The 9,225-nt window shown below is 39.7% G+C and overlaps 1 protein-coding gene across 1 annotated transcript; it reads right to left on the bottom strand.

The window, feature by feature from the left end:
• Positions 1 to 2,252: 2,252 nt before the first annotated feature.
• sox12 (SRY-box transcription factor 12) lies at positions 2,253 to 4,354 on the bottom strand. The gene is made up of 2 exons (XM_056269823.1): positions 4,077 to 4,354; positions 2,253 to 3,668 (listed from the first exon to the last, which is right to left on the bottom strand). Exon 2 carries the CDS (start codon positions 3,615 to 3,617, stop codon positions 2,508 to 2,510), a length of 1,110 nt encoding a protein of 369 aa, XP_056125798.1. The 5' UTR covers positions 3,618 to 3,668; positions 4,077 to 4,354; the 3' UTR covers positions 2,253 to 2,507.
• Between the last annotated feature and the right edge of the window lie 4,871 nt (positions 4,355 to 9,225).

Below are 9,225 nucleotides of genomic sequence, written 5' to 3'. Positions count from 1 at the left end.
ATTGACTGCTGGTGTTTGGTACGGTATTGGTTCAGTGTATGACCTGATATTATTCAAGAGTTTATGGAGACCGATTTGATTGGCATACGTCTTAATGCAAAGACTCGTTCCTGTGTGATAACTTCAGGTGTGGCAAGCCATTTCACAATTTCAGTAGTGCAGAATCCGCTAAAATAGTGAATGTATCGCTTTCCTGAAATAATTTCCCTGATGATTGAAGGCCTAAACCTTTTGTTTTACCTATTCACAAATCCTTATTTATGACACATGCAAACTTGAGTTTGGTTTTTCGTAATACAAATTATATTTTCCATCCAGCCTCACATGTAAAGAAACTGAAGTTTCTAGTAGCTTGCGTTATTACTACAGTTTCTACAATTTTGAGCATTTAAAATGCCAACGTTTCGATTTTAAAGCACTAAATCTTTCTGCTCTATACATATATGTTGACGTAATGTTTTTTACACGTTGAAAATCCTCACATGTTTGTGTTTTATGAATGAAGGCATCGTATCAAAGCCGTGCCCATCTTTCCTATCGGCCCTCTTGTGTTTATCTCCATTTCCCTTTTTAGTTGAGACACATATACCTGAATTATATGTATAGTTTGACCACCGAATGTGGCATCGATCTAAAATCCACTTGATAAAACTAAGATTTTTGCAAACTATCATGGTCTAGAAAAAATACTGGTTGTACAGAACTAGTTCGGTCAACTCTTTCCTACAATAAGGAAACACATCAAGACGGAGGCTGTTTATGCCTCTGTGGTCAGTGTGACAAAAGTAGTCATTATGCAGTCTAAACAGTGAGGTTAAACCAAGAGCAAACACACATCAGGTCCCTTTCCTTTTGTGTTCCTTCGCTTTGCACAGCATGCTGCTGCATCCTCACAGGACGTCGGGAATCGACGAGGATTAACAGTTTATGTAAGATACGAACTGCAGGGTTTGTTGTCCCTTCTCTGACAACTGTTGGTGGGAGGTAAATAATGCCGGTCTCCCGGTCACCAACTGAGCTGAAATTAATAAGAGCATTTGGGTGAAAGAAAAGAGGACGGATCCTGTTTTGAGAAATCGGGGCTTTCTGTCACTTCGGTTGGCTTCTGATGGTTTCTCCGGGAGAGAAAAAGACGCTCACAAGCACACACAGATCATCACAGATGAATTACCTACGGGAGGCACTAGGACCTAGACAAACGATCCCTGAGAGAGTCAATGGGGGCCAGCTGGCAGACACAGATTTCTAGCCCTGATCGGGGCAGCTGCAGCCAGACTGCAGACATGACATGCATTTCAGTGAACCGGTGCAAGAGCCCCCCCTCATACCCCTCCCCACCCCGGCAGACGCTCGGTACGCACAGAGTCCGACCCCTGCATAAAAGCTGCTGCCTGCATGGACAGATGCACAGTTCCCTGAAAGAACCAATCCCAACCCCCAAACCCTAACCTTATCCCCCTTTTGTCCATAGTCCAAACAGTTCAGGCACACATTGACGCACACACACACACACACACACACACACACAAACACCTGCACGCAGGGCCGATGCAGAGCTGCCTTTAAATCACATGTGTGTCTTTACGTCTGTGGCAATGGCAAGGTGATGAAAGTGCTATTACCTAATTAACGGATAGGATATGAATTATGTGTCTGCAGTGATTTCCTCCGCAAGGTTACTGATGCTTTACTGTAAGTGCTGCATGTTTTAATAAATGGTTTCAGTCATCATTTCCTTTTCATAATTTCTATCCCAGTCTTTTAGAATATTAATGTACCAATACTGTTAGTGGACCTTTATATTTGTGCACATTGAAACGTCTGGTGGAAATCGTTTTTGAATTAATAATGATTAAGAGTTTTCATTATGAGCAGTCTGTTTCAGTGCTGTTATTAAAGGGCTTGTTCAGCCAAAAATGAAATTTGTCACCATTTACTTACCTTTTTGTCTCTGTGGAACACAAAAGAAGATATTTTGAAGAATGTTGAAAGTCAATGGTGTCCAGTGTTGTTTTGGTCCCCATTGACTATGGACGTATGAACAAAAACAATTGACACATTCTTCAAAATATCTTCTTTTGTGTTTCGTAATGAAAGTAAGTCATATAGGCGAGTAAATGATGACAACAATTTTGGGTGAATTGTCCCTTTAAATCAATAGAGGTTTTTGCTTCTAACTGCTGCCCATCAGATACTTGGAGACAGTAGCTTTCAGTTTAAAACATTTATCGAAACAGCTGGTAAAACTTAAAAAATACACCAAGCTTCCGCTGAAGTGTTGAACAAGATCTGAATGTCTTACTCTCTTGAACAGCTCTGCAAAGCCCTGTGTGTCTGTTAGCTAAACCAACAAGATGTGACATGCTTGGAAAGTAAAGCAATAGCACTTACGGGATTCATTGAGAAAAATAAACACATGGAAAAAGGAATTGTCCAAGTACAATATGGACAAAATATTTTAGAATTGGCAGCTATGCAGGCATGACCACATTACAAAGGGCTCAACTTCAGTAGGTGAACACTAGGTCTGAGATACTGGGCACAAGCAAGTCCCCAGAAATCATTTCATTCACCTCTGGAGTGCAGTAATCTGGGAAGTCAAAATGGGATCCTGAGTTGGCATGAAATGCTTCAAAGTCCTTGTCCAGAGCAGAACAGTCCATAGGCATACTATTAGAAATGATATGCAAGAGTTCCTCGTCCAGTTCCTCATCTGAACAGGCTGATGACACCAAAGAGGAGGAGCTGGTTGAGGTCGGTGTGGAGGATCTTCCAGATGTCGACCCTTGTGGCTCGCTCATCGTGGAATCCGGGGGAGCCTGGCACTCACTGTCTGAGGAGAGACTCTGGATGCTGCTGGTTTGAGAGATGGGCACTTTCACTCTGAGCTCAGGAACTGGTTGCTGGTCCTCAGAGGGAACGGTGGCCTGCTGGTGAAGAACAAAGTGACTTGACGGGTTGTGATCGTCTTGCAGAGTCACTGGACTTTCTAAGTTTACATCCATCGTGTCGTCATCACTCATGCTCTCGCTGTAGCTCTTGTATTTATTGCCATTGAAGTTCATTTTATGCTTGGTAGAAGCAGGTTTGATCTTTAGCCCTTTGCAGGAGAGCCCACTAGATCTTCCTGAATGGGGCTTGCTGGATTTCATAGGCAACTTCTCGCCAAGTTTCACAGGGGTAGAGCACTTGCTCTTTTTCCTGGGCCGGTACTTGTAGTCAGGATAGTCAGCCATGTGCTTTAGGCGCAATCTTTCGGCCTCTTTGATGAAGGGTATCTTCTCATAATCGGGCAGTAGTTTCCAGCGCTTTCCGAGGCGCTTTGAAATCTCAGCATTGTGCATGTCAGGCCACTGTTCCATAATCTTCCGTCTCTCAATCTGGGACCAGACCATAAAAGCGTTCATTGGTCTTTTGATGTGCCCAGTTGGAGTTTTGCACCAGTTGGGATCTTTGTTAGAAGGTACTTCTCCAAACACCTCAGCATCGTCTTCTGCGGCCAGTCCCACAAACACCTCTCTGGTAGAATTGCTGTCCATGACTGACAAGTATTTGTGGGTTCTTTGCTGAACCATGATGCAGCGCTGAGATCTATTCAGTAGGTTCCCTAGAGTCATCCATGACAGGACACTCTAAGATGCAGCAACTCATCAATTCCTTCTTTTATCCTGAAATAAATACAGACATGTCTTCAGTGACCCTTTTATAAACTTCATTTGTTAAATACAAACTTTCATTTACAAACACAGTTTTAAAAATGTAGTGTTTTTATAGTATTTGTTGATAATGACAAATATTTAAATGTCATTTGAATCAGTTACATATGCGATTCTACATGTGTGTGTATTAATAAAATATATAGTAAAGTAAATTAAATGTCTGTGTGTGTTTATGTATGTATATATATATATATATATATCCCAACTATATATATATATATATATAATTTACTATTTCATTTTCTATATATATTTTTAATAATACTAAATATATATATATATATATCTATATATATATACACACACACACACATACAAACAATAATTTTTTTAATATGATTAAAATGTAGTACTTACTATAGAAATGAAGACCACTTCTGCTTACTATGCACAATCACTTGCTCTCCTCACATAAGCATCTCTTCTGCTGTAGCAGTTGTGGTGGAAGTAAAAAAAAAAATATCTCCAGCGTCTGCCTGCTGTTTTATCACTCTGTCCTGCATGCGGACCCTCTCTCTCAGACGCTCTCTATCCTCTCAGTCACTCTCCCTATCCTTGTCTGACGTTTCTCCTCCCTGCTCCCTCTTTGTAGGGACACTCCCCCTCGTCTGCTGTTTTATAAACCCACACTGTAAACAGCTCAACCTTACCAGACATAGTCTCCTCCCCTTCCACCCACCGCTCTCTGTCGTGGTGCGTGTGTTTGTGTGCATGTGGGTGTGTGAGTGTCAAGGATGGGGGGGTGAAAGTTTCCATGCAGTGAGGCACATCTACAGTGCAGCGGATGGAAAGAGAGAGAAAGAGATGCTAACTGAAGAGGTGTTAAATGCTACAAGCAAAAACTTAAATTAGGACAAGACCTTCAAGGCAGTCTGGCACATGTAGAGTCATGTATTCATGAGTCTGTGTGATGCATTTCTCGATTTTCATAACTGGAAGTAGCACACTTTTGCAGGCATGCCTTCAGTGTTGGCATTTGTATGTGTATTTTAGCTATCTGACACAATCCATGCACTTTTTTTTTTTTAATGAACACCAAGATTTTAGGTTCAAATGTATGTGAATATGTAAGTGAAAGTGTTCATTTTAAATTCTGTAACAATAATTTTCTCCACCTTTTTACGTTTTATTTTTGGACGATTAACATTATTTACATAATAATTATTATTATTAAGAAGAAGAAGAAGATATATAATTAGTTTTTTTGTGTTAGTGTTATATAGACCTCATTTAACAGCAGAGCCATCTTTGATTTCTAACGGGAATGAAAGCAAGGCTGTGTGGGATGGACATACATCTCTTCAGTGGGTTGTACTGTTATTTAATGTGTTTTTAGATTGTTCTGCTGGAAAAAAACACTGCAAAAATGTCTTTCCAAGAAATTTCAATAGACAAAAAAACTCCAGAAAACATGAGCTGCGAAAAAGTATAAGTGATCTAGGAGCTTTATACAACTTTTTACAGTGGATGCCATTGAAAGTCTATCCCTCACAGTGCAGCACATGACAAGGTTTTATGGGCGATAGAAATATCTAAAAATGAAATATCTAAAACAAATAAATTGTTACTCTATTAAACAAAACCCACAAGCACAACAACAATATAAAATAAAAATGTTTTACAGGTGCAAGCATAGGCTTAGGCTTCCCCTGCCTGATGCTGCTTCTGATTGCTTTTAGAGGGAAAAGCTGCCCATAACTGCTGGTCTAGGATCAGTTTTCTACGTAATAATAGAATATTGGTGAAATAGAATCCACTCACCTCTGGAAACACCAGAGTATTTGTCCAGTGCTGAGTTCTGCATGCTCATAACTGGCATATTGAAAGATTCATTGTGTAGTTAGCTTCATTGATTATAACGGAACTTTGTGAGATCGGAATAAACTAAAATGAGTGACAGCTTTTTAGTGATTATAAAGGGAGTAGTAGTAGTAGCCTATTTTTGCTTTTCTGTTACTATTCATTTTACAATATAGTATGCCAGCCTACAGAACGACAACTCATGAAACTCATAAAGTATTTTACGCAAACTGCCTTTTTTTACTATATAAAGATAAACATGTATCATCACTAAAATGTCATGGATTCGATGCTTGTGATCAATTGATGGCTGAATGGACATGGACAAAGAGATAAATTATCAGCAATCTATATTGTTCTTAATCTTGGACAATGATGCAGCGGGCACTGTCTTTTTCTAGTGGCTTCGCACATCAATTTCTTCTGTAAAGTAAAATGTTAATGAAGGAGCATGGGGAATTCAGAACATCTAATAAGCCTGCCTTCAGAATCTGAACATTAAACGAGAAGATCTGAAAGCATATGTGACTGTCCTGGTATGACATCATTACATCTTTTCACAAAATTGACGATTAGAATGAGCTATCATCATCTGAACAGATACAGCCACTAATGCTTCAGTGAAATATGTCAGCCGATCCATATGGTCAGCGTCACTGCATCAATAAGCCGTTGCATCAATACATGCTGAAATGGCCCAAAACAGTTAATTAAAGCAGACTGTCACTAAAGTGCCAATAATGGTAATATACATTTAGTAATCAATGAAGGGCGGTCGTCAGAACCCGAGGGCTGAAGTGCAAGCTTGCATTTCTCTGGTTATTTCCATATAATGGGCAACTGTCCAAAATCTTGTCTGCCAAATTATATATTCCCATATAGTCATGCATCAGTCGACTCATGTAATTCTGATATAGGTGTACGAGCCAGGTTTTTTCGTTCTCATCTTATTCTCAGAATCAGCAAAAAAAAAAAAAAAAAAAATCTAATCCAATTACAGATATGTTTGCACGGCCTATTGTGTCAAGTTCATAGTGAACATCAGTCCATTGAGACCTCTTAACAGTGTCAATATGTCCTCCAGCACTTAAAGTAATGATCTGGACCATGTCACTGTGTGTCAGACATATTCGTTTGACAAATAAAACTGATATTAGCCCGAGCGATTTGGTTGGGGTTGGGGGTGGGGGGGTGGGGGGGGGGGGGGGGGGTGTTAAAGGAAACAAGACAACAACACTATCACCCACCGACCTAGTTCAGGCCCTGGCCAAATCCCTGGCCAGACCTAGACACCTCATCTAATTACGGAACGGGCAGAAAGGGGAGGATTGGACCCCCTGAGCGGGATGGGTGTCTGTCTGGCTGATAAGGACGGGGCCTCCGCCTCTTCCGTACCCGTCCTGAGCGAGCGAGCGTTAGAGCGGGACACAGATAGATCATCTTTCAGGGATTAGTGGGCAGAGGGAGGAGGGCACCGCTTGATCTCACTGCTGCTCCAGTTTCTGAAAAAGAGGGAGCAGTGATGCCACCGCAATGCTGAATGAACCTGGGGGACGCATACTGGAGCACCTCATAACACTCTTTTGCATTCTTTGTTTTTAAAGCAGGTTATTTTGCCTAATCTATTAGCCCCTGTGGTAGATGACATGTAAAATAGTTGCGCGGAAACAAAAACATGCTTGTCATATGTATGAGTGTTTCCTAAAGAACTTTACAATTTTGTACTACTCTGGACCTCTGGATTTTGCATCATGATATCATTAGTTTGATTAGGACATTTTTCTAGTATTGTCAAACAATATGTAATGTAAACGATTTTTTTAATCCATTTTTCCCCCCAGGTTTTTTTGAATGGAACGTTCAAAAGAACAGAATTTATTATTTATTTTTTTGCAACAATGTAAAAGTCATTTATTCAGTCATTTCTCACCTTTTTCCATCAATATGATGAATCCCAGCTAAATAATTTCAGTTACACTTTTTTTAAGGTTTCCTTGTTACAGTGTAATTAAACATTTAAGTATTGAGTAATATTAATTAACAACATGTACTTACTATGGGGGTTAGAGTTTGGTTTAGGGTTAGTTTCATGTAAAAATGCATCATTTACTGTTATTACTACAGTAAGTAAAGGACGCTGTAAATAAATTAAAGTGTTGATTTCTTTTAAAAGTATCATTATTTTTATATACTTATATAATTATATATACATTTTGTGAAATATATGCACTATATTCATCACATTTATTATATTTTTTCACTAAACCTGTTGTTTTTATTATTTGTTTGTTATTGTTTTAATAAATCTGTAATGAAAACTAATCTGTAATAGTGTATATTACAGCCACCATTTGATTGTTTATATTTCAACAATGAATTGAAGTAGAAACATAATTATATCATTAAAAGCTAGATATAAAAACTGCCTTATGTGCAATTTAAATGTTTACAGTATGTATTTACGTATACTCTATGTATATACCTATCTTGTGTTGGTCCTAGTTAAACGGTTTCTCCATTGTACAGCTGTTGCTTGTGTATTTGTTGCTCTTGTTGTATGTGGACATCTGCAGTGGACATGCTGTGGTGCGCATATGTAATGCAAAGGCCGGATATGAAATTGATATGAAAAGGCTTTTTAGAGTAACTCTATAGTTTGACACTATTGACACATAAGCATCCTCCTCCATGGTCAGTGGTGATCCTGCAGCGGGGTGTAAGTGTGTGTTTGTCTGTTTGTTTTGGGGCTTGAGAGATTTCGCATTACATCCTTGCTTGCACTGGCAGACACAAGTCAGAGATTTTAGCCCGTCTAACCCCCTCCTCCTTTTCCTGTGCTGGAAACCTTTGGCCTTTTTCAGACAGAAGCAAGAGAAATGAACGTGAACTCCTAATCTCTCAGTCTACAACCCCTGACCCGTTTGAGACTTCTCCCCTGCCCCCCTCGGCCATCCGTTTCTGAGAATTGAAACTCAGTCTGAACTCGAACAGAGATGACAGATTAGTGCGGAGTGTATAAATCTAATCTCCCTAGAGGAGAAAAGATGAATATTCCTGATTGCCCCAAAACCTAAATCAAATCAAACTGTTATATCATACAACCACACTCATACATCAGTTCCTCATCTAGTTTTTGGCTGGTTTATAGTAAAGAGTCTATTTAAACAGTCATAATCTGTGATGCATTCAGACAATTCTTAAGTCTTGTTTCTTTCTAAGCTGCTTTGATAACTCTATTTACAAAATGGCTGTTGTGGATGCAATTCCATTATGGAGCAACTATGTTTTGTAACATCACCAGATGGTGAATATAAACGTTAATCGACAGCTTGTTGCTTTGGAAACTCAATACGACACATGTACCATCTACACTACAACAGTTGTGAAGATATCAGGGATGGATATGTTCAGCGCAATTCTGCTTATATTATAAGAATCAGTCTACCATCTGAAAGTGGAGGGTCAACAGGGAGATCCTCGCTCTACTACTGCTCCCCCTGTTCTGTCCAATCACAGGCCAGGATTCTGAGGGTCAAGCCTCTCCCGAGGGGTCAGTGACTAAGTGGGGCGATAGAATGAGATAAATAAAGGGGATCCGGACTGTGTGCAGTGGCAGTGACAGGCCAGGACCTTAAAAGGTTGCATCTGAGCACTTTAGAGGATCACGTCTCCCACATGAACTCTCAACCATTGTAGCCCACTCTTG

Source organism: Rhinichthys klamathensis, unplaced genomic scaffold (genome assembly GCF_029890125.1).
Source record: "Rhinichthys klamathensis goyatoka isolate OS25496 unplaced genomic scaffold, OSU_Roscu_1.1 h1tg000291l_1, whole genome shotgun sequence".
Lineage (NCBI taxonomy): Eukaryota > Metazoa > Chordata > Actinopteri > Cypriniformes > Leuciscidae > Rhinichthys > Rhinichthys klamathensis.
This window is presented reverse-complemented; position numbering and strand designations above follow the sequence as displayed.

What these genes read in the sequence shown, in the direction of transcription:
- sox12 (XM_056269823.1), bottom strand. Translation starts at nt 3,617, where the DNA reads ATGACTCTAGGGAACCTACTGAATAGATCTCAGCGCTGCATCATGGTT.